This window comes from Poecilia formosa, unplaced genomic scaffold, assembly GCF_000485575.1.
Source record: "Poecilia formosa unplaced genomic scaffold, Poecilia_formosa-5.1.2 Scaffold61, whole genome shotgun sequence".
Taxonomy (NCBI): domain Eukaryota; kingdom Metazoa; phylum Chordata; class Actinopteri; order Cyprinodontiformes; family Poeciliidae; genus Poecilia; species Poecilia formosa.
The window spans coordinates 1,378,879-1,404,805 of NW_006800000.1; the positions used below are offsets into that span (position 1 = coordinate 1,378,879).

The 25,927-nt window shown below is 38.0% G+C and overlaps 2 protein-coding genes across 2 annotated transcripts in view; one reads left to right on the top strand and one right to left on the bottom strand.

The window, feature by feature from the left end:
- pde3b (phosphodiesterase 3B) overlaps window positions 1-14,728 on the bottom strand; it is a 47,880-nt gene extending 33,152 nt beyond the window's left edge. Inside the window, exon 1 of the mRNA XM_007554067.2 lies at window positions 11,515-14,728. Coding sequence (XP_007554129.1) covers window positions 11,515-12,402 — 888 coding nt within the window. The 5' untranslated portion in view covers window positions 12,403-14,728. The remainder of the gene's footprint in view (window positions 1-11,514) is intronic.
- A 419-nt stretch (window positions 14,729-15,147) lies between these two features.
- Window positions 15,148-25,579, top strand: copb1 (COPI coat complex subunit beta 1). Its single transcript, XM_007554068.2, has 22 exons — window positions 15,148-15,250; window positions 17,821-17,975; window positions 18,130-18,359; window positions 18,857-19,026; window positions 19,115-19,229; window positions 19,313-19,405; window positions 19,513-19,650; window positions 19,745-19,864; window positions 19,996-20,103; window positions 20,213-20,359; window positions 20,480-20,625; window positions 21,688-21,784; window positions 21,886-22,046; window positions 22,150-22,270; window positions 22,371-22,598; window positions 23,542-23,721; window positions 24,022-24,166; window positions 24,264-24,383; window positions 24,459-24,604; window positions 24,720-24,809; window positions 25,033-25,188; window positions 25,428-25,579. The coding sequence occupies exons 2-22, from the start codon at window positions 17,885-17,887 to the stop codon at window positions 25,485-25,487; spliced, it is 2,862 nt and encodes a 953-aa protein (XP_007554130.1). The 5' UTR covers window positions 15,148-15,250; window positions 17,821-17,884; the 3' UTR covers window positions 25,488-25,579.
- The last annotated feature ends 348 nt before the right edge of the window (window positions 25,580-25,927 follow it).

Below are 25,927 nucleotides of genomic sequence, written 5' to 3' on the forward strand. Positions count from 1 at the left end.
ACCTGCTATGCAGATATCACACTGAAAGACAAAGTTACACACCTCTGTCAGACAAAAGAAATCAACGGCATAGGAAATGTGTGCGTGTGTGTGTGTGTGTGTGTATGGGGGGGTATCTCAGTGCATGTGTGTTGGGGGAGGGGTTAAGAAGAGAAAAAAGGGAGACAGACTAAAGAAAAAGTGAAGAAAAGGGGGTGGGAATTGACGGAGAGCAGTTTCTCCAATAAATAAATAAAAAAAAAAAAAACTTGCCCCTTTAAAACATTTACATTAACCATAAGACTAACCAAACAAATTGCGCACTGTTATTGGAAATGGCGATCCTGTTCGGCCAGGTTTGGGTCTTCATTGCAGTGACTAATAGTGCTTCACAGTTTTGCCCTTTTCAGTGGGATCTGCCCTCAGCTGCTAAACACACACAAACCCTCCTCTGTAGCTGCGGCTGACGTCAACCGTCACTTAGCAACAGCCTTTTGGTGTAAAAGCAGCAGCGCTGACACCGTTTTCAAAAGAGGCGCACAGAGAAAGACAGAAATTCAGAGGGAGATAGACACAGAGAGACTCAAATGACCAAAGGGGGAAGAAAGTAAAGAGTGAAAGAGTCAAATTTTCAGCGATCTAACTCAGTCATGATTTGGTGAGAAACCAGGGGAAGGATTATGTCATTTCCATAAAGTTTTCTGGAAACAATTAACAGTCTGTTAACGCTATGGTATGTCGTAATTTAAATACAAGTTAAATTTACTACATCCTCCGTTGCTATCTACTTAAATTCCCACAGAGGCTATTTAACCAAGGTTCTCCCACCTATGTCATAGCAGTCGGATTTAGCCACTTATTCCACTGGTCTAAGAAAACAGTCCACACATCCTAAGTCTGGAAGTTATCCTGTCTGAAATGTTGGTGGCCTTTAGTGGAAAAAAAAAAAAAAAATCTCCACTGCTAGATGGAAAGAGACAGAATACCAGCAGCTTTGGGACCCACTGCGGCATTACTTATTTAACTTTAATTCACCTGGTTTTATGTGTCAAAAAAAATTATAAGTGTGTCTAATTGGTTCAAACTTAGCTGACGGCGAAGGGTCGGCCTCTCTGACCTAAATTACATGGAGGAAAAAAATATCCAGAAAAATTTAAATAGTCATATAAGCAAAGACAATGTCAGGGCGGTGCATTACACCGCATTAGAAAAAAAAGAAAAAGACATATAGGAGGCATGCAAAACTATTTTGTTTTCAATTTTAAAATTATCATAGCTCTAAAAGTGTGACCGGATATGATTAACATTTTAGCTATATTGCAAAGAAAAGGTAAAAAAATAAAAAAAATAGGAAAGATAAGAGGAAGCAAAGTCCTCCACTGATATTCCATGAGGCCATTTTTTTAACATGGCCCTTCTGACACCGGAGTCATTAGGCTAAGCTCTGCTAGACCTATCATGAAAACTAAAGAGCTGCAAGCTAATTGCTGGTGATCGTGACGCAAAACGTTTCCAGGGCAACCCGACTTTTGGAGTACCCGCTCCAGCATTTCCTCATCTGTTTGCACTCACACCAGCAGGCTGACAATGCAGTCGCTGCATCCTGTTTCACTCTGCAGTCAGCCAAACGCCGAGTCTCGCTCGCTCAGCTTAACCCTTTCTCCTGGCCCCGCCGCGGCAATGAAACATTTAAAGCACCTATGCAAAAGTACTCCTGGCACTAAAAGGCCAACAGAAGCTGCCCCCAACCGGGCGCAGTGACTGGAGCCAAGTTTTAACCAGCGTAAGTCGCCACAAGATGAAAACATAAACACTTTAAATATTTGTTTAAAAAAAAAAAATGATACATTGATCTAAAATTTAGAAGATATTCACAGCTACTATCCAAGCAACCAGACGAGGCGTTGCTAAGCAATAAATTGGGACATCTTCGTCTCGACATCGTGACTGTTACACAAGCTTATAGAACACAGAGGTTAACTTCAGGGGGATATCAGTTAAACAACAGCTCAGCTCAAGTCGCATTTCATCAAACAGTCATAAAAAAAGAAAAAAAAAAAAACCTGCTCAAATCCTTGTTTAGAAGAACACACTAAACATGGGGACACCTTTATTTTTTATTAATTTATCCCCAAGTATCTGAGATAAAAATAACAATAAAATTGTGAATAACACTGAATTACTGCTGAGCAGAACAGAGATTTAAAATTCCAGGTTTATGGTTTCTGCAATAAAAAAAATATTCCACAGAAATGAACAAACAGTAATGGTTTTTTTTCCCCTTCACTCAGAATAATTTTTATTCTGTAAACATGAGACTGTTTTGAGAAAATACAATTCAAATATAAATTAAAGCAAATAAAAATATGCGTCAGTATTTTAGGTTCCTTACTTATTCAAAAGTAAACACAAACATACACCCACACAAATGCCACATTTATAAAAGGTTTGTAAGACGCAACCTCCATGTGTCAGAAGCATAGTTATAATTAAAAAATGGGGGAATGTTTATAATACACTTCAGAAACATAATTACTGAAATTAAGCTAGTTTCACTTTAACTTGAAGACATACGCTGACCAGAATGAGGAGAACCGCCTGCACTGGAAAATAAAACTGCTCAATGCAAACACACACACACACACACACACACACACACACACACACGCTTCTCTTGAATTTTATACACACTGTTCACACGGTGTTTCAGCTCTGATTAAAAGGCAGAAAAAATCCCCATCAAATTAAAACGTGTGGAAAACAAATATAAATACCACCGACACACACGTTATGCTAAGATTTTATCTCATATGAAACGCCAAATTATTGTCACTGTTACAGTTGGGTTACAGCTGAGTAGTTACTGATGCTGCAACACCCACACCCCAATTCAGCTAAAAGTTTCACTAATATCCTCATGAGATAAGAGTTGTTACAGGTTACATAACCGGTTTGCTATACTTACGCATCTGTGCTCATACAAAGACAACCAGAAAATGGAGGAGACCTCCAGCAAAATGTAAGCAATTTATAAAACAGTCAAATGCGGGATTCTGGCACACAAACTAAGAAAAGCCTGTCCGTCACGTTCCATTTATTATTTTCAGGATGCACAAACCGACCTGAAGTTCAATTATCTGTTCTCCACTATTCCATCTCAACATTTCCTTTTGTACACCATCTTTTCAGCCCGTCTCATCATCGCTCAAGGCGAGCACTATTTTCTGCTGGGCAATTAATAAGACTTCTTCTAAATTTTTTTTTTTTTTTCCCCTCCTCTTTGCAATCACCCCGTAGTACGTCACTCGGTTGTGACGTCAATGTTATATCATTCCACATGGCTTAACAGCGAGCTAACGTGACAGCTGAGAGCTGCCCTGTGCTTTCACCGCTCTCCCTGCAGCCTTCCCCTCCACAGTCTGCTCCTCTGTTCTTGTCTGCATTTTGGAGGGAGGGGAAAGAGGAGCTGGGGGGTGGGGGGGGGATTAAGTGTTTTATTTACCCCTGCCTGCCCCCGTAGAGTGGAGCCACACAAAAACAGTGTACGATCTTTGAATTTGCGTAGCGCTAACAGCATGGCCTCTGAGGTCTTCCGTGTGAATCCAGTTGGACGTTTTTACCCTGGAAGTGTGAACACAAAATGTTCTTAAAAAATAAAAAATGTATATTTAGCTGACTCTTTCTAATTATACACAATTTGGAGAGTGTATTTCAGGTGTGAAGTTCTTTATTCTGGTATTTTACATAAACGATTTGTCTCATTTATCAACATCTTAGACAAGCAGATTGTTTGAATTGCAACGATTTAGCAGTATATTTAAGCTGGTATATTTTATAAATGCACACTTAATTCATCCCTTCATGTTGGTGCTAGAAATTCACCAATCAACAAGAGACTGAAATTGGTCAGTTGTCTCTTTATCAGCTCAGCTGGCGGTAATCATCAGGTGAAACACAAAATTTTACCTGAATACTTATTCATTAAGTGCACCGGAACACAGAGCTCCCTCCATTTTCGATTTGTAATTGAAACCAATAGAGAATGTACTTTGATGCATTTTGCTGGTGTGTTCAGTAGAAATCGGACAAGGGCAAATATGTTGATGTATAAACATGAAATTTCATCATGTTTAATTGGATTATACACTGCTATCTATTTTTTCCTCCTTCCTGTCTTAAAGGAATGAGGAAAAAATAGATTTTTGCAGGTGAAACGTCAAGGAAAACTGGTATCTAAGTGGGAAAGGCTGATTGGTGCAACTCTAGTGAATATTCTTGAAAATTTTAAGAAATAAAAATATAAAAAAAATCTGATTGAAACATATTCTGAAATCACTCAATTAACTGTGACACCAGAATGGAAAAGGAAAGGAAAAGAACAGAAACAACTATGGGTGTTGTTTCCCAGGTCGTTTAAACTTCACACACTGTACGTATAAATATACAAGCTTATGAGCTCAGACTGGAGCAGCGACTTTTTTTTAAATCAAGAATTACAACAATAACACCTTCTGACAAAAACAAGCAAAAAAAAAAAAAAAACGTTGTGTTATTTGTGTGACTGGTACCAGTCCCTGACAGGGACTGGAACAAGCTGAGCTTCCTTCCTTTTCTTTAAGATATCATATGCATACAGTATTGTTTTTGTTAAAGGTTAATATGCAATAGACAGAAAATTGGCTATTGATATATTTTTGATTGGTTTTCTTACAGAATTCATAATTAACCTTTTGACATCATCTGCATGTAAAAAAAGATATACTTGCTTGCTTGATTTTAATATTATGCTCATGCAAAGCTCGGAGTTTTAAAAACAAATATTTGAAAAAACTAAATTAACAAAATGAAATAAAGACATTAAATTAAATAAAAGACTATGAAAAATGATTTTTTTTTTCCCCCTCTAAAATATATGCCGATAAGGGCTTGTCAAGTTGAGTTTTAGTGAAATTCTCTGTGCTGTTCAGTCATTGAGGTTCAGAATGCACAAGTGAAAAAAAAAAAAAAAAATTCAAATTTCCATTTAATTCCTGTTGATATTTGCATGTGCTTTGCAAGCTTGTAAAAATGAAAACAGAAGTCCTTTCTTTGATATGTTTACATAGTTTCTTTTCTACTGAAATGTGCTGGGGGGAAAAATAAAAGTATTATTTTCAGGTTTTCATTACAGGTTTGAAAGGCTTCATGCAGGAAAATAAAAACAAAAACAAACATCTCTTGCTCAAGCATTGGTATTCTACTGCAGTCTGACGGATAACAATTTCCCTGATAGTGTTTATCACTTTGTGCACATTAGGCAATAAATAGTGACATATGAAGTATAGAAATTATTTTCAGATGACTGTACCAAATTACGCCTGTTGGTGACAGGTTTCTGTGAGCTGTAACCCCCGGTGGGTGAATGTCATGTCTGCATGACCACTCTCATGCTTTTTTTTTTTTTTTTTTTACAACCAAGCCAGTAAGGCAACCCTGTCATCGGACCCTGTAACATGTACGCAATGCTGGGGGCACAAGTCTGAACTTCCGCAGCCACATTAATCAGTCGGCACACAAGGTATCCCCCTTGTGTACCGACATGAAATGTAACAAAAAGCTAGCCGCTTTGTTGAAGAGTCAGATTTATATTTAAATAAATTAATAAAATTGTCTTCCACACTCTTCTGCTTTATGGTTTTCTCCCAAATAATTAGCAGCAGCATAGCGTCAGCAGTAAACAAACTGGAAGAAGCTAAGTTTAAGGTTTAAGCAGCACCTGGATACTAGAGTGTGATAAATCCCAGACAGAATTATTTTAGGGCATAATCTTAAATGTAAGAAAAAGGATACACACACACACACACACACACAACATGCTTAACACACTAAGTGAACAGTGAAGGTATGTGGTATGAACTGTAAAATGACTTTAGTATTGTATTTCATTAAATGTACTGGCTAGAGTGAACATATTTCTGTCAGTCCAAATAAAACCAAAACAAAACTAGAAACATTCATGTAATCTCCATTTTCACAGAAGACTGTTAAGCCTGTCGACGTTGGGTTAGTTGAGGCTGCCAGCTTTATCGACCCATCTCATCAGCTGGGGTTAGTTAAAGTATGGCTAGTGAGGAATAAACTTTGGGATCGAAAATGGCACATTCCTGTGCTTTTCCAGGTCTTGTAGTTGTTTGGAAATTGATTGGACAGACTCGACAGAAATAAAAGGAACAAACTCAACAAGAGTCTCGTGTGTACAACTAAACAGCACACAATAATGGCATTTAAACTAAATTTTAAATATATTGATACGTGAAACCATCAGTTAGGGTTTACTTTGATCAAGATATATTACAATGAGTTTACCAATAAAGATACGATAACTGCTCATCCCTAAGAAACACCTAATTTAAACTAATACTGGTTTATCCTATGTTCAGTTGTAGCCGCTGTAAATGGATAAAATCAGCTAAAATTGTTTCATGTTCGCCTCCCACTGCTCTGAGGATTCTTTCAGTTTCCACACAATTTAATTTAAAAGAATCTGAGCTTTCTCTCTCATTTTCTGTGCATCTACAGTTTGGACATTTATCAGTCTCAGAGCACACCAGCATGGTCTTCATGTCGAATCCAACAGTTAAAGAGATGTTCTCATCCAGTTCCAGGTACCAACTGAGGGTCCCAATCGAGACCTTTTTAAAAGATTTAAACAAAACTGAACTCTTGGTAACCGTCTTAGGTCTGCTGCTTATGAAAAAGATACGCAGCTGCACAGCCAATTTTCAACCATCAAGGCTGGGTTAAATATGATAAAAGAAATGCATTTCATTTCAACGGTATTGCTGAAAATTTTGATGATAATATAAATACAATTAAACGGCATTTTTCAAACTTTTTTTTTTTTTTTACACAGTGTTTCTCCACCACTCTCAGCACCTCAGCCATCAAAAAATATATCCCCTGTGTGAGAAGAAAAGGAAGATTAAAGTCCATCCAACTGGCCAAATATTCCAGAGATATGCACAGTGTTTTGCATATTACATTTTACTAAATGCTATGTCTAAGAAGTCCTTTATTGACTTAAGTTTTGCATATACTAATACAATAATGGCAATCGCTATTGAATATAATGTGCACTTCTAACTATGAATAACTTGCAAAACTTCTACTTTACGTACGTACGTTATTTTGTTCATCCAATTTGTGTTTTCCGAGTAGCTATCACATATAAACAACAAACAATACAAAGAAACACTATTCAGCATGTTTTGCATCATTCAAACCAAAGCGCTAAGTTTAGGAAGCAGGAGAATAATTTCTAATTTGCGTCAACACGCAACTTCCTACAATTGCATGCAGTGAAATGTGCTATGAGTCATACCATTAACAAGTCCTAATAAAGCCCAAAATTACAGACCACTAATATAATCTGTGACATCTATAAGCAGCACAACGTCACCAAGAGAAGCACATTAATTTATTGAATCTGTATGTGTTGCATGAAGACTCAGAAGAAAGAATGGAAGGAAAACGTTGGGCACATTTTATGTGATGTATTGTCAGCAGCTGTCTTGAATGAAGTAATCCATGTTGGAGAACATGTTAACACTAAGTGAGATCTACTATTGATCAAATGTTATTTTCAAGCAAGTACATGGCACTAAATATAATAAATGTTACAAATCATCAGAAAGCGGCTCTCTTGCCTATTTAGAACGGATGCAGATCTGTCTCAAAAGGGAAAATTCCTGATTGGGACATCCCTACGTCAGAAACTTATGAAATGATCCAGAAATGTTCTCATACTGATGTCAGGTCTATGAATCACGAGGTCTATTTGTATTTGTAGAAGAAGTCCATTATAACCTTTTGCGTCACATCGGTGAGGTTCCCCACCAGGACAATGTCGACCTCCACATATATCCATTACACATGTCCTCCATTGTTTATTACAACCATAATACTCATCTGGAACAAGTGTCTGGGAACCATCATTTGGCGGTTCTGGAGAACTCTACGCCTTCTCTGAAGTTTGCTTTCACTGTAGACAAGACGTGCAGGTTATCACTCTTTAAAAAAAAAAAAAGCCAATCTACATGCTAGACATTGTCAATCCCTTCCTTTTGTGGGAACACATTGTTTATGCTTCTGGCACAGAGGTTCTCCGAGGAGAGCGTGATGACCAGAGAGGTTAGAAAGTTCACAATGGTGTCAATGTGCTAAGAGCAGGAGTGGCTGTTTCCATCTACCAGCACTGAAACTGAGAGAGAGAGGGGGGACATTATCAATCATGTCACAGACTGTAAGTGATAAAACTTTGCAGACAACTCACTGAACATAATTTAATATCTTTAAAGTGTGACAATATATCTCAAAATTAAAGAGGCTAGCAAGTTATCTTCACAACCAAGGGTCAAGACAAGATTTTTTTTTTTTTTAAAGACGGTTATGATTCTAAAATTATGAGTGCTTTCAAATGTGGTCCATATTCACGTGCCATCCTGAACAAATATTATACTCTTGTATGAATATGATGCTAAAGCAATGCCTACCACACTGATGAACTCAGTGCCTGAAAAACCACGTGTTGCTGTTAATGGACGAACAATTCTCCTGTATTTGTGAGCGAAAGACAGAAACCAGTGACCCTGTCAAACAAGAGGGGGGCAGAGGGTGCACGGACTGCTTTGTGTGCAGAACGTGTGTGAAGATGAAGAACATGTACAACATTACCAGTGAACCCAGAGTGACTCCTTTCAAAATGATTCTTTGTACTTGCTTTTTGCCTGCCTCTGACGCAAAGGCTGTCCATTTTTGTGCAATATCGCAATTGAATCACACAATATAACAAAGAGTTGTTATTCTACTGAAGATACTTTCTTGTGCAAAGTTTGCAATCCTTCCCAGCGGAGTAATTCTGTGTCCAACAGGGGAGACAAACAGATACAAAAGAGCGGTAGATAAAACGCAAAACAACTATGACGAACATCTACAAGTGTTCTGCAGGATTATATATAAGCAATCAACATGCAGGATCAGAAGGCTAGCATTTATATATTTTCTTTTTTTTTTGCTAATGTACTTATAAGAATTCAGTTCAAGTGGAAACCACTGGAGGAGATTCATACAAACCCATTTTTGAAATCATCTTCTATTGGTTTCTAAGAAAAACTTTAACTAAAACATAGAAAAGCCAGGAAAATGTCAAAGCATGACTGATGATAACTGCCCACAAGTTTAGATTATTTTGATTACCAGTTAATATGTGTTTTGTCAAATACGGTGTCCGGCTTCAGTTCTGAGCAGATAAACAAAACAAGAAGGACTTTGGGGGTCTTGACTGTTTTAAATGTGTACCTGGTAAATTAGAGGCTAATTACTATAAGGTAAAGACCTTAGAAGCAGCATCACAAAAGCTAATTATAAAACATAACAGTAACTCCCTCTGTGTATTTAGTTTATGCCTCTAGTTTATGTTAGTTTCTTTTCCTCCACTAAGTAATATGCTTACATTTGTCTGATATGAGTTTTTTTCTTTTTTTGCTATGCATAAAGTTCCCTTTTGGATCTAAAATGTTTGCATCTGGTCGGATAAAGCTTTCTCTATAGAATTTTAGGGACTATTATAGTATGTCATGCTATTCTACAAATAGAATGAAACACAATGTGGTAAATGGAGAAAAGAAATATGCTGAAACGGGAAACAGAACAACCGAGACAATCTGGACATGCAATTTTAGTTCTCTTATCATTCCTCCCAAAGCTCGAAGGACACAGAAACAATGTGCGTGACCTGATGGTCTGGCATCTACTTCAGAATAGCCTGCTTTGTTTTTTAAAATATGTTGTTGACAGTTATATCTATGTGGTTTACGTATAGATGAAGGCAACGGTTGTGTACAGAAAGCTTTTAAGTCGAGGCACGATGCATGTAATATGAAACCCCCGACACCACAATGGAAAGTGTCCCCATTATCTTATGAATGTAAACAACTAGGCTTTTTGCAGATTGTACAAGTTTATGTTCAGCTAGGGACTGATGAAGCTGCTCACCATCAGTATGTGTTGTCGACAGTCATGTGAAACTACAGCCCCCATCACTGGCTCTACTGCTGGCTGTGTTGCTATTCTGCCGACAAGCTTTAGATTTCTTCATTTTTAACTGATACAAACCTTACGAAATGTAGGAAATGAAAGAAGATGGAAAAATACTGTGTGAAGCAGACCTTATAGACTTAGATAACGGAATATAGCTACTGCCAAGCTACAAGTGGGCAATGCATCTTTTCTATGCAGACAAAGTGATATTCTCCTCATACACGGAGCTGACTGCAACCGTAACACAAAAACTATGAAAAGTTGCTACGAAAGCAAGCATAGGGCTTTTTAAGACACACCAAAGTTTTAAAATGTTAGTTTCAAAAATGCTAGCTTTGAAACATGCAGTTTTTTATGGTTTTAAGTGCTTTTAATGTGCTGCATACTGCCAGTCAGCTGGCTGAAACAAAGTTCTGACCCTTCTTGCTGTCTTTACACAAGAAAGGAAAACCTTCTGCTTGGAAATATTTTGAAAACCACAATCGCTGATGAAATGTGTAGTAGAACTATAACGTATGTAGCTATAAGTCACGTCTTATAGCAGCAGTCAAACCAGATAACACTGATTAACCAGTGAATATCTGCTTATTGTAATTGTGTCAAGGCCTCAAGAATATTAGAAAGTTATGCTAAGGTGATATTACTGGTAAATGTTGCCATGATGACTTCGGCTCTAATAAATCCACACAATGTCCTCCCTCCTGTCTTTCTTGTGTGTTTCCAAAACATTCTATGATCTAGCAACTCTGGCACTATGACTTTAAGTCAGATCATTTATGCGCAACTTCTGAAGCAAGACTCCATTAATCAGGCTAAGCATCTCACTGACATGCAATGTTTTAATATTTCTGGATAATTTCTGATAGTTGGAGTATATTAGCTAACAATCACTGCATTCCAAGCAGCTCTTTTTCAACATTAATATTGCATACAGTCATACTGTGATGACAGTTACCATAATACATTATTGAGCAGCTGAGCTCAATAATATAAAGGCTATATTATTGAAACCTATACGAAAAATTATAGGTTTGATTTTCTACACAAAAAGCACTTGCAAACTTTTTTAGACCTTGCTTAAATGAAAGGTCTAAAAAAATCTAAATTAATGTAAAAAAAAAAAGTTACACAGAAACAGAGATAGCCCTTTACGTCACTCTTTAGAAATGCAACGCTGTCCTCAGTCATTTTAGACGAGGAATTCAGTGACGCTGATATCAAACAGTTACATGACACAGTCTCATGACTGAAGTTGTCTATCAAGTTGTTTATCGTAGTGGCAAACTGATAATTTTCTTCTGTTGAGCTTGAACTGCTTTCTGTCATGACGTGGGTGCTCGTCCACTCGCGTGCACGGTGAGCAGTTCTGGATTATCTGTGGGCCTATTTTTGCAACTACAACAACACAGACCATGGTCCTGCAGAGGGCGGGAAGTGGAGGGGGGTGAGGTGACCTACCTGCTCTCTAGATATGCAGGGCAACGAGGGTCTGCGGGGCATTTTACAGCTGCCATAATAGCTGGTCGACGTTTCCCCCAGTGAAACACAACTGGACCGTCTCCGTGGTTTGATCACGGGGACCTTTTCCTCCGCGCTGGAAATCCCACACGGCGCTTCCCTCGTCTGGTAATAGCGGTCAAAACAGATCCCCAACAGGGAGCCAGAAACCCCCGCAAAGCAGGCCAGGAGCGGTCTGAGCAGTGCGGGCAGACCGCTCAAACTTGTGAGGGAGAGCAGCCACACCACGCTGGCGAACACCAGGACGAGGACGCTGTGCTTGAGTTTGAGCGTCGGGATCAGCGTGAGCAGACCCACGCATCCCAACACGAACAACAACCTGCCCACCATTTGCATCTGGTGCTGGTCCTCTCCCCATTGCAAGAACCGCAGAACCAGAAAATCCCCGAGGTAGCACGAAGCTGGCAGTGACAGGAGCCACGATCTGCTGCTCTGCTTCTTCTTCCTCCTCAGGTAAAAGGTGAGGAAGAAGAAGGCACATCCTATACTGAACAGAGGACTGATGGACTGGGAGAAGCCCAGCAAAAAAGTCCGCAAATCCCACACCGAGTCACTTTGCAAGCTCCTGGAAATGAGGAAAGAGACGGCGAAAACAACAAAGGCGCCCACGTACAGGGCAGACACCTTTAGCAGTTTGGAATTGAGGACGTCTTCGTTACAAAACCTGCACACGCTGAACAAAAATCCTCTCTGATGGTCCTGTTTGAGGGGGGTGACGCAGCTCTTCACATAGCCGTTCCTGAAGCCCTCTGAGCTGTTTACACTTCCAGTCCCGTCGTGGTGCCTTAGTTTACCGTGCAAAACCTCTCCTTCCTCCCGTGCGGCCATAGCTTCGAGTCCTGCTCCTCGTATCTTCTCAAAGGTCCCCCGTTTACAACTATTCACGGCGTATTAACGCTGAACTACATGACAGCAAACGCGCTCCATGGTCACTCAAACGTGTTCCAGCACTTGGACTAAAGAAAGAAGGTGAGATGTTGTTTTTACAGAAATTGGGCTCTCCGTCGCCGCCTACAGCCCACAACTGAGAACTTCATGACTTGAGTGTGTGAAGTGTGATCTGTATGGGATCCTCAGATAGCAATGTCACCAACGTGCTCTCCGGGCTGGGAAAACTTGGAAAATGGCTAACCTTGGTTTGGATCAAAAGCATAGTCAGTTTCTGTAAACAAGATTTACGTGCTAAGGCAGAAGATACATTTTAATGATAACTAAAGACATATCAATGAAAGTTTACTTTTAAAGTAAAAAAAAAAAAAAAAACTTTGCCAAGCAAACTATAAAACTGATCAAATAATAAAATCTTAATCTTCAAAAGTCTCAGAAAATTTTCAGTGCAGATACAGACCAATTTTGTGTATAAAACTGCATGTACAAAACATCATCAACATATGAGGAAATAATAATAATAACACCCGCAATCCTGCGTCAATGGACAGATGGATTTTGCATATCTTTGCATAAAGCTACCTTGATAACAGATAACTTTCCAAATGAACTTTATGGCTCCTTTTGGAGCTTATCAATTTGTCAAAGTTTGAAATATTGCTTCAACCTCTTATCTCCACATTCTCATTCTATATTGTTTTACTTTGTGTATGGTGCATCTCTTTGAAATACCAGGCCCTCTTTCACAAAGACAGAGTTACATAATCTAACATAAGAAAATATATATGAGCATGGCCAAAACTTCTGGAACCATCCTGGCTTTACTTTCAAATATGAGCTTAAACTCTAAACTTGCTCTACCTCTAAGAATTATGTCACACTAAAAGTAGCTCACAGGCAACTTGTATTTATAGTTAGTACTACTGGCTTTGACAAGTCTACTTGTGGACAATAATCAGTAGCAAATTTGGTGTTTTGTATATATTTCAAGATGTTTTAAAAATTACGCAACACTTTGAAGTGAAGACATTATTTACTCAGCAAAACAAACCATTTGACACTATACCCTTGCTAATACATCAGTTTGCAACAACATAAATTGTGGGTCCTTCTCACTAATTAAAAAGAGCTACCTCTAATGTCATTAGCTGCACCTGGTTTTACATCAAATGTCGGCTAAAAGGTAAGTGAAATAGAAAATTAAAGCCTTGTGTTCAGTATAGGCTATGGTGCTCTCCACTCTAACCCCAGAGGATTTTTTTACATGTGCAGGTTCATTGGATGAAACTGTGAATCTAAAACAAATCAATACAAGACAAACTGACAACTTTTACCATGAATACAAAGAAATTTGGTAAGGGTTTATGGAGCTGTGGGTGTGATTGCTTTTTTGGAAATTACCACAACTGGTTGATGCTCTGAAACAAGTAAGAAACTCAAGCTGGTTTGTGTGTGTTTTAATCGCATATTCTGCTTAAACTTATAATGTGTTCTATTTTCTGCCAGTTTCTATAACAGAGGTATGAGAATCACTGGAACATTACAGACTCTGTGTGATATTGTGAGGAAATGGCAAACATTTTCAAGTAGTTCATGTGGGATTTTTAACTGTTTTATTTTACCTTTTTAACTAGTAAAAGTGCAATAACTTTAAGCAATAAAGTACAATTGAAATTTGGTTAAAAGGTGATGATTTTCACTGTAACATCTGACGCTGGTCCTGTTTTGTGGAAGCCTTTTATGTAACAAAGAACTTAAACTTTTGAATGAGACAATTTCAGACATTTTCAGTTAGAACAATCCTAGCAGCCAGAGCACAGCAACTAATAGTATGCTTTCTATCTCTGTTCACATGGGAGAAACATGCAGGTATAGATACGTTCACATATTTTTGCATCAACTGTGGTACTAAGGTTAGTTTCCACTAGAGGATGCTACAAACTAATATGTTGTAATGAAAGTAAAACAATTCTGGAAATTGAAATTACAAGGCTATAGCAGTTTATGTTTTTGCCTTATGGTGAAAAACTATTCTGCTTATCCCATTGGTACAATTAAAGTGTCATATTTCAGCTTTGTGCATCCCGTGAGCTGTTTCAGTAAGATAATATTTTCCGAGTAAATAAAAAGAAAGATTAAAACAGCATAAGCAATCTTGTGCCAGTTGACCAGTGTTTTTAAACACCAGAGTTCTAAAAACAGGCAATTCTTGTAACATACAAAAACTGTGACATTTACTTATAGATAGATTCATGAGTTCAGAGTTTTATTCGGTGTGTTGCAACTTAACATTTATTTTGACTTCTGTATCTCTGTACAATTTTATTTTTGTTCTAAGTGTTGTATTTCTATTACTTACTTTTGTATTCTTTTATGTATTTGAATAAAATGAATTGATTTTGGCTGAACTAAGCAAAAATTTTAACTGGTTCTAGTTCGATCTTTAAGTGTGTTAAGATTACTTTTGTTGTGACTTCTGTAACAACAGAATTATTGAATAAAATAGTACAATTTCTCATAATTTGTTATGTCTATTTATTTCCCTTTTAGATGTTGCAATATTCATTCACAGAATAGAAGAACGCAAAACTTAAAATTAAAGTATAACTTTCTGATAGATTTTAAAATTCAGCTTTTTAATATTTTAGTTAGCGCTTCCTTGAGCGTTTGAGCCTTCCGGGGCACGGTAGTAGTGATGTGGCTCAGGAAGCTGTCTTCCACGTCAGAAGGAAGAAGCGGAGAGCCGATAGACAGCTCACCACTGGGGGCTCATAGGGCTTTTACACAGGTAAATAACTAAAGTTTGATATTGGTAGCCACCTTTAAGAACTAGATATATGTTATAGCTGTTATACAGCTTATAATTGATAAACATGCGTGATATTGTTTGTTTTGCATATCTTAACATATAAGACAGCAAGCTAATGCTACCGTCCTCCATTTCATTACAACCCTGGACGAAAGCTAAGCTACTGTTAGCTAACAGAGGTTACAAATTCGTGTATTTCGTGTAATACCAAATCTCTGTTAGCTGTGTAACCAACTAACAAGATAATTTAAGGTTGTTTGTTAGCATTTACCCTCACCCAGCTGTTTGTTTTGATGCAAACAACTCTATTTGTCGCAAAGACGGCAAATCGCACTTGTTCAACTTTAGCTGTTTTAGCTAGCAGCTGCTCAGCTGCTTTGCACCGCCTTATATTGTTATGAGAGCAACGGTAAGATTATTGTTTATGAAAAATTAAAGATAATTTAATGAAATTGTGCCAGAATTTGTGGCGCTATCGACCTTTAATGCACAACCCCCGGCAAATTGAACATGTGTAAGACAGTAGCAAAACATATTGGTACAGATAAATATAAAAAAAGTAAAGCAATTAACACATTAGTACATATAGTATATACACTGAGATTACTTGAGATATTCCACCTAGTACTGTTTTAATATCAGTCTTAGAGGTGTAATATATAGAAACATCCTAAATCAATGGAAAATTTAATTAACTGAACACACAGTTTGTCTATGTGGCACCTGAGTCACCTTACAGTGGTCCTGGTACCAGTGCCACGTCCAGTTATCCCGCAGTTACTTAAAGGAGAAGTTTATGTTAAATATTATAATTGTACCGTTAAAAATAAAGTTTCAAGACTTGATAGACCTTTTTGCAAAGTATGTTTCATATTTTAGTGACCTATGTTAGGCAAACTAAAGGTATAAGCTGTAATGCACACAACTATGTTTCCATCCCATTGTCATGCAAATTTTAAGCAAACTTCTGTATTAAAAGAGGAAAACAAAAAGGAATATCTGAATTAGGCATGTTTCCATCTGCTGATTGGGAGCAAATCAACCATCTTCCCTTTTGTGCATCAACTTTTTTTGGAATTACCTAAACCACCTCAAGCAAGCGTAAAAACGTTACTTTTTTATTTTTATGAAAGTGAGGAAGTTGTTTTTTTTTTTTATTAATTTAATGTCTACATCAACTGCTTCTAATGCAATACTTCAAAACTCGCATATAAAAACTCTGGTAACACAGTTACTGGCTCTGTTTTGTTTGTTTTTTTCCCCCCATCACTTTAAAAACTCTTAGCTGCATGTCACAGAAGGCATTTTATGATTTTGAATCTGTGTGGTTCTCCAGAGTTCACTGATCAGTTTTCAACATAGAAGCATCATATGAAGCAACAGTCACCAAAGCTTAAGTAAAAGTAATGCACTTCAAACTTGTATTTTAGATTACATTTTTTAAACAGAGGGCTTTATTTTAAGCAGCTTACAGGTTAATAGTAGATTTAATAGTAGATTCCAGGGCGATGCTTGGTACAGCATCTGGGCCAAAGTTATGTTGACCTGCCAGATGGAAAAGTTTGGGATCACATAAGCAATCTCAGATAAAGGGAACCCTCCTTGTTCTAAGTACTAAAACACAAACTGGGGAATTTGTCCCCGTAGCTCTTTTTAGAAGGATATTCAAGTTTAACCTTAGATGACTTGTTGGCTTGCGAATGTTTTGGTTTTACAAACCTGATTAAATTCAGATTCTTAAAGATGCTGTTCAATTTAATATTGGTTCTTGTTTAAAAGTTATTAGATTAAATTTTTTCTAATACATTTTTCTGCTCTATAGTGAATAAATCACTGATTATAAGAGTTAAGTTAGCCTTAGCAGCAACTCAGTGCCTCCTAAACAACCTAAAAGCATAACCAGCACCAGACCTTACATGGATGCACAACAAAGTAACACTACCAAGCTTAAAAAGGGAAACTTAATAAAAATATATATTTATTGTTAAATTTAGATCTAATCCTTTCCGTACGTTTAGATGTAAATGCAAATATATTTCTACACCCAACCCGGGAATATTGGTAGAGCTGTGCTGTTGGTTTGTTTATTTTATTTATTTTTTTGTTTGACAGCCCTTTTCACTGGAATTTTGTTTTCTCAATTTCTTAAAATTTAACACAAACTCTTAAAGAGAATAAACATATTTAGAAAAAGGTTGCTATTTAACTATAAATGATTCTTTGAAATGTTAGCTGTATAATATGCAATCTCTCATGGGAACCATGTATAATTCCAAGAATGTGGTTGTGGAAATTTATTTTGTGTTAATTCCATTGCCACTGAATTAATAGTTCTCGACATTATTGATTTTTCCATTCCTTACTTTTCCAAGCTGCTGCTGTGTAAGACTGCACAGTGCTTTACTCTGTCTTTTGTATTTGTTTTATTTCCTTGTTCAGACTTTGATCAGTTAATGTTGATGTTTTCTTTTGCACTATTTAGATCATTGGCACTGGCATTTTCTCTGCCCTTTACTGATCTTTTCATGTTTTTTTTCTGGTTCATATAGGTATCTACCAGGCAGCTTTTTTCACTGGGATTCTTGTAAGAACCTCTACAAACCCAGCAGCAAAATGACAGCTGCAGAAAATGTTTGTTACACTCTGATAAATGTTGCCTCTGACTCAGAGCCCCCTTCTGAAGTCAGCTTAAAAACAGATCTAGGTAAGTCTTTTTAATATGACCCCCACTTCCCTAACTTTTGCTGTAGTTCATAGATCCTATTTTACTTGTAGTAAAAATACAGACATTTAAGCCTATGTATTTATTTCTATTTTAGTAGTTGATAGAGTTTAATATGAAAACCGTTTTTCTTCAGAAAAGGGCGAGATCAAAGCAAAAACTGAAGCCCTGAAAAAGGTTATCATCATGATTCTGAATGGCGAGAAATTGCCAGGACTTCTGATGACCATTATTCGCTTCGTGCTGCCACTTCAAGACCACACCATAAAAAAGCTGCTGCTGGTTTTCTGGGAGATCGTTCCCAAAACAACTCCAGATGGCAAGCTGCTGCAGGAGATGATCCTGGTCTGTGATGCCTACAGGAAGGTGAGCAAACTGTGACCTCAATACTTCAAACAAACAGAAAAAATATGTAAAGGTTCAGTCAGATAATATCCAGATTTTATTGTTTTGCCAGTTTTGTGACTTATAGAATTCATAAACTGTTCCTTGTTTAAATTTGTATTAAAAAACAAGAATTTTAAATATACTGCCTCAGTTGTAGCAGTATACAAATTACTGCTACAACTGTAATTTGTTGTAGCAGTAATTTGTATACTGCTACAACAAATTAGCAGTATACAAATACTGCTAATAAAGTATTAGCAGTATTTGTATACTGCTATATAGGCAAATAAAGCCTATAAACTGAGGCTTTATATTTGCCAAAGCCTCAGTTGTAGCTTTGGCAAATATATTTGTTTTGTTGGTTAAAATTAACATTTGAGTTGAATTTTTTTTTTTTTTTTTATACAATGTTCTAAGAACAGTTTGCTTTTGTTCTCTGCACATTTAGTTATTGCAAATGTTTCTTTTAATTTCAGGACCTGCAACATCCCAACGAGTTCATCCGTGGCTCCACTCTCCGTTTCCTGTGCAAGCTGAAGGAATCTGAGCTGCTTGAGCCTCTGATGCCGGCTATCCGGGCCTGCCTGGAGCACCGCCACAGCTACGTCCGCCGAAACGCTGTCCTGGCCATCTATACCATCTATAGGTACCAACAGGGGAACATCTTCTTACACCTCCACATCATGCAGTTTGTAATTTTTTTTGTGAGTAATGAGCCACTTTATATTTTTTAGGAACTTTGAACATCTCATCCCAGATGCTCCAGAGTTGATCCATGATTTTCTTGTCAATGAAAAAGATGCCAGCTGTAAGAGAAATGCCTTCATGATGCTGATTCATGCAGATCAGGTTTGTTGCATTTCAGCACATAGTCTGTTTGTAGCAGGCCGTGGTGTTTATGCAGACCTAAGCAAAGTCATCTGCTCCTGCAGGATCGAGCTCTGGATTACCTCAGCACATGTATCGATCAGGTTCATACTTTCGGCGACATCCTGCAGCTGGTCATTGTGGAGCTGATATACAAGGTAGGAAATAGGCCGATTTATATAATTCAGGGTCTGAGTTAAACAAGCATGCAATAAAAAAAAACAATGATTTTTTAAAAATTTGTTATTGCTGTTCTGTGTGTTAGGTTTGCCATGCTAATCCATCGGAGCGCGCCCGCTTTATCCGTTGCATCTACAATCTGCTGCAGTCTTCCAGTCCAGCTGTTAAGTATGAAGCTGCTGGGACTCTTGTTACTCTCTCCAGTGCTCCCACAGCCATCAAGGTGCATATTTTACCCTATTGTTATTGTACGCCAGATACGTTGTTGAATTGGACTGATATGTTTTCTGACTATCATATAATTTTCCGGACCCTAGGCTGCTGCGCAGTGCTACATTGATTTGATCATCAAGGAGAGCGACAACAACGTCAAGCTGATTGTTCTCGATCGTCTGATCGAACTGAAGGACCATCCGACTCATGAGCGCGTACTTCAAGTAGGTTGATTCATGGCTGCTTTATCTTTTACTTTGAAATGTTTTCAACATTCAATTTATTCTTAGTTATGTGAGACTGTTGGGATGTAATCAGTTTAATTAACTATTTACTTTTTTATGTATTTATCCAGGACCTAGTGATGGACATCCTGCGCGTCCTCAGCACCCCCGACCTGGAAGTCAGAAAGAAGACCTTGCAGCTGGCCCTGGACCTCGTCTCCTCTCGTAACGTGGAGGAGGTCGGTTTTAAATTAAGTGTTATTGTTTTTCAGGTGTTTTTATTTTTTTGGTGTCTTTTCTCTGACAGAAGCTGCTTTGCAAATATTGTGACTTCTGTCTGCTTTCTAGTTGGTGATTGTTCTGAAGAAGGAGGTGATTAAAACAAACAATGTCACAGAACATGAAGACACCGATAAGTACAGACAGCTGCTGGTTCGCACTCTCCACTCATGCAGCGTGCGCTTCCCTGACATGGCAGCTAATGTCATACCTGTGGTGAGTCTTTTATGTTAGCACCATGAGAAAATCTTCTCTAAGCTGTTTTCCATTTGTATAATTAGCTTAACAGAGACTCAAATGAATATATATGTGTTTTTGATGGGATTTCAATCCTAGCTGATGGAATTCCTGAGTGACACTAATGAGGCAGCTGCTGCTGATGTGCTGGAGTTTGTGAGGGAGGCCATCCAGAGGTTTGACAGCTTAAGACCTTTGATCATCGAGAAGATGCTGGAGGTTTTTCATGCCATTAAAACAGTCAAGTAAGCTTTCAGAAACATTTTTATTTATTTATTACTATCTGGAACCTGAAATAAATGTTTTTTTAATAATCGTATTGTTATAAGGATGGGTCAGATATTGTTTGTATAGAAATTCATTACAGAATATTTCAAGCATTTTATTTGTTAATTTTGATCATTATATCTTACAGCTAATGAAATTCCCAAGTTTATCAGCTCTTTGAATATTAAAGGACCAATAGAAAAAAATGTATACAGAAATGTTGGCATGACTTGCACAATCTTGAGGAAGACTGTTCAAGTGGAGTGTCATTGATACCCTCCACTTGTAGTGTTAACTCAGAAAAGGCTGAGTGTTGAAAGTGCTTTATCAAAGCTTGATAATGGAAAGTTGAAAATGGAATAAGTGTGATGTGGACAAAAGGCCCACATGCCATAGAGATAACAGAAGCCGTGAGATGATTGTGTGAATCCATGGCCTTTCAGTAGTTTAAGGGAGATTGACAAGTCGTGGGCTCTGAGCCAGAGACTGTCTAAAGCGTCCCAACTAGGTGAAGTTGAGGAAAAAAAATAACTGGACTGTTGCTCAGTGGTCCAAAGCACTCTTCAGAAGAAAGTGAATTTTGCATTTTAGTTAAACATCAAAGTCCAAGTATGGTGCAAGAGTGGAGAAGCACAGAATCCAGGCTGCTTTCTTTAGGACTGCTGTGACGTTTCCACAGCCACTGATGGTTTAGAAAGTCATGTACCTGCTGGTGTTGGTCCACTGTGTTTTAATCAAGTCCAGCAGTCACTCAGAAAATTTTACAGCATTTTATTCTTTCCTCTGTTGAAAAGCTTTGTGGATATGCTGATTTCATTTTCTTTTGTGATGTTCCAGCTATATGTGTATGTTAAGCACAGTTGCCTAAAATGGGTCACTTTTTGTGCAATGCATTTGGGTTTTTAACTTTGAGTTGTTAGGTACACACTTGTTGTCTAATAAGTGTTAGGCTAACACTTGTTAGACTAAGTCCAGCTTAGTTCACAACATCTAACATCTAAGCTTCACTGTACATGTTTGTCACAATTGCTTTATTCCAGGATTTACAGGGGAGCACTTTGGATTTTAGGAGAATACTGCAGCACTAAGGAGGACATCCAGAATGTGATGACTGAAGTACGCAGGTCTCTTGGAGAGGTGTGTGTGCTTAGTGATGTCTCTAAGTTCTTACTGATTGGCTATGGTAAATTTTAGTCTTATGAAAATGGTCTTAAATCTCTTACATGTGTGCTGAACAGATCCCAATAGTGGAGAATGAGATTAAAAAAGAGACGGGTGAGTTGAAACCAGAGGACGAAGTAAGTGCAGGTCCAGCTCAGAAGCTGGTGACGGAGATGGGGACCTACGTGACACAGAGTGCCCTGAGCTCCTCCAGGCCTTCGAAGAAAGAAGAGGACAGGTAAAATTTGCACATTGGAGTTGGATTACAAGTCCACAATTTTGAACTGATTATTTTTCTCGAGTTTCCCATATGTCTCAGTCTGTTTTGTTTTTTTTCCCAGACCACCACTCCGAGGATTCCTAATGGATGGAGACTTCTTCGTGGCGGCTTCCTTGGCCACAACACTCACCAAATTGGCCCTGCGTTACGTTTCAATCGTTCAAGACAAAAAGAAACAAAATGTAAGTTATTCTACCTATAAAGTCACTTATACAACCCTTCATTTGTTTTAAAGCCATCTGCTTGTTTCTCTAATCCCTCCCCCTCTCTGTGAATCTTCAGTCATTTGTAGCTGAAGCCATGCTGATTATGGTCACAGTGCTGCACCTGGGCAAGTCCTCTCTGCCCAAGAAGCCAATTACAGATGATGATGTGGACCGCATCTCATTGTGCCTGAAGGTTCTGTCAGAGTGCTCACCACTTATGAATGACATTTTCAACAAGGAGTGCCGCAGATCCCTGTCGCATATGCTCACCGTCAGGCTGGAGGAGGAGAAGCTGTCACAGAAGGTAATGGCGGTTGAGTCACTGGGCTGAACTCTGTATTTAACCGCCTCAGAATCATAGGCTCAGGAAGAAATCACATTTTCCTGTTCTTGTTTTTTTTTTTTTCTTTTTCTTTTTTTATCTGAAGTCAACTTGATTCGTCATGCACTTTTTAAAAAAGGAAGCACAGACCAAAGTGCTGAACTTTATAGATTTACAATAATAAAAACATGTGTTAGAAAAGAAAAATGTCTAAAACTAGATTTAGAAGAGGAGCTTGAATATAGTTTTAGATTTAAAAGGAAATTTATGTTGAACATTTTTGCTTTTTCGAGGATGTGCTTTATTTTAGCTGAATAATCTGTTGTTTTGAAATAATTTATTTCTCGATAGTTTTATGAGAATAATGAAAAAAAGATGGGTATTAACATCCAAATTTGATCAACATTTTGATAAGACTGCCAAAATCTGGTTGAACATTCAATTTTTTCAACTGTGTGTCCTATTTTATTATATTAATAAAGATGCCACTAGAGCCCTTTAACAGTTCTGGTCACAATCATTTTGGTACATGTTTTAATTGTAAATCATTTTTATTCATTTCTCAGAGATGTGACAGGAAGATGATCACTGAAATTTCTTCTGTTTTTAACCAAAGCAATATTTGTAGCCAGTTTGTTTTGACACCTCTATTGTTGCTCTTAGATCATGTTATTAACTACAATATAGAATTATAGTCACAGATGAGAGTTATAGAAAGTGATAACAGCAGTATTTCACCTAGTATCATCCAAGTATCTTCTGCATCATTCTAAAGTTTGAACACATACTTTGTCGGTTACCTAAAATGAGCAAGTGTCTCCAGATATTTTTGAACTATGCTCTGGTAGTACACAACACATTTCAAAGCTATGATCGTGAAGCAGATAAAGGCTGATCCCCAATGCATTTCTAATCCTGATCACAGAAAGAATCCGAGAAACGAAACGTGACTGTGCAAGCAGACGACCCGATCTCCTTCATGCAACTCACAGCCAAAAATGAGATGACCTCTAAGGAGGACCAGTTTCAGCTGAGCTTGCTGGCTGCTATGGGTAACACCCAGAGGAAGGAGGCTGCTGACCCACTTGCATCAAAACTCAATAAGGTAAGCCACAAAGCCCTGCTGAGCAGCATACAGTTTGGCACTAGAGATCGAGTTGTTTGAAAAGCTCTCCTGTCTATTCATTAACCACAGAGGGCGCTGTAATTTTTGGACATTAGGAAAAGTTGCACAACTATTGATACATGGTTGTATTTTTCAAGTTGTAGGTTACGGTATGAAATGTATAATGAATTGCTCCTGGATATTTTGTTGTGCTGTTTGTAAAATCTGCTCAAAATATTGGAAGGATATTTCAGTAATTGCATCAGACATGATGATTAAATACATTTTTTTCTAAACTAGGTGACCCAGCTGACTGGCTTCTCAGACCCAGTGTACGCTGAAGCCTATGTCCATGTTAACCAGTATGACATTGTGCTGGATGTGCTGGTGGTCAACCAAACAAGTGACACTCTTCAGAACTGCACTCTTGAGTTGGCCACTTTAGGTTTGTTTTATTACCTCTCTTCTCATTTGCAGAAACTGGTTTTGTTTCCTTTTTCTGTGTTCTTGTTCTAAATTGAGCGTTTTATTTTATTCCTCAGGGGATCTGAAGTTGGTTGAAAAACCTTCCCCTCTAACTCTGGCCCCTCATGATTTTGCAAACATAAAGGCTAATGTCAAGGTAGCTTCTACCGAGAATGGGATTATATTTGGCAACATCGGTAAGAAGGCAATGTCAGGAAGTTAATTTATGTTTTTACTGGTGTGTGGTTTTAAATTTGATTCTTTTTCCACAGTCTATGATGTGTCCGGAGCTGCTAGCGACAGAAACTGTGTTGTCCTCAGCGACATTCATATTGACATCATGGATTACATCCAGCCAGCCTCCTGCACAGATGCAGAGTTCAGACAGATGTGGGCAGAGTTTGAATGGGAAAACAAGGTAAGCTTTGCCTGATAGATCAACAGCTTCTTGAAATTTCAAGTGTCCCCCCCCCTTATTTAAAGAAATGCTGTTTCCATTTAACAAGTAATTCCAAAACCTGTCTTGATTGTAGGTGACGGTAAACACCAACATCACTGATCTGAATGAATATCTTCAGCATATCCTTAAGTCCACTAACATGAAGTGTTTGACTCCTGAAAAGGTGAGTTACTATTAACACAAAACTCAACAAGCTGTTTGTCCTCTGCTTGATTTAAAAAAAAAAAAAAAAAACATAACTCTTTTTGGGATGTTTGTGTATTTGCTTGCTTGTAATCTCTTGTATTTGTCATTCCTGAGCTATCCATTTTAGGTAGTATTATTGAGTCGTTGCTGAAGAGTTTCTCTTCACATTCTCTGTTCTTTTGTTTTCTGAAATAAATCAGGCACTCTCTGGTTTCTGTGGCTTCATGGCCGCCAACCTGTATGCTCGCTCCATCTTTGGGGAAGATGCCCTGGCTAACGTCAGCATCGAGAAGCCCATTCACCTGGGGCCCGACGCACCTGTCACCGGACACATACGCATTAGGGCCAAAAGTCAGGTGGGTCACAGCTGCTGTGCACTGACTTGGTATTAATCTGGGAACTAAAAGCTTGACTGAATTTACTGACTCTGAATTCAAGCCATATGGATACTTTGTATTATAGCTCAATATTAAAGTAATAATTCAATGTAGGAGTGGGTACAAATAAGGAATGTGAGAACGTCTTACCTATTTTTACATTATTTTTCATGTTCCTGTTTTCTATCTGTGTTGTAATAAATATTTTCTTTCCACAGGGAATGGCACTGAGCCTCGGTGATAAGATCAACCTCTCTCAAAAGAAAGCTAATATCTGATATGTCTGCTTTTCTGTTGACATCTGTTTTGCCACCTTTGCATCACCCTAAGAAGTCAGTACTGTTAATACTTTGCTGTTTTTGTCCCCCTCTCCCCCATTTTTTTTTTTTTTACATTTCTCTAAACGCTACAACTGTTTTCTTTTTTTCTGTCCTTGTTCATTTTCAATAAACATATATTGAAGTTACAACTGCCTCTAATTAAATAAATGTTTATAACAGATTCCACAGAATGGTTTCAGTTGCCTAAAGGTGGTTATAAAATGGACTGAACTTACATAGCGCTTTTCCAATCATTTTGACCACTCAAAGCGCTTTACACTGGAGAAACATTCACCCATACAAACGCTCACATTTATACACCGATCGGTAGGCAATTTGGGGTTAAGTGCCTTGCCCAGGGGCACAGCAACATGTGGCAGGAGGAAGCTGGAATCAAA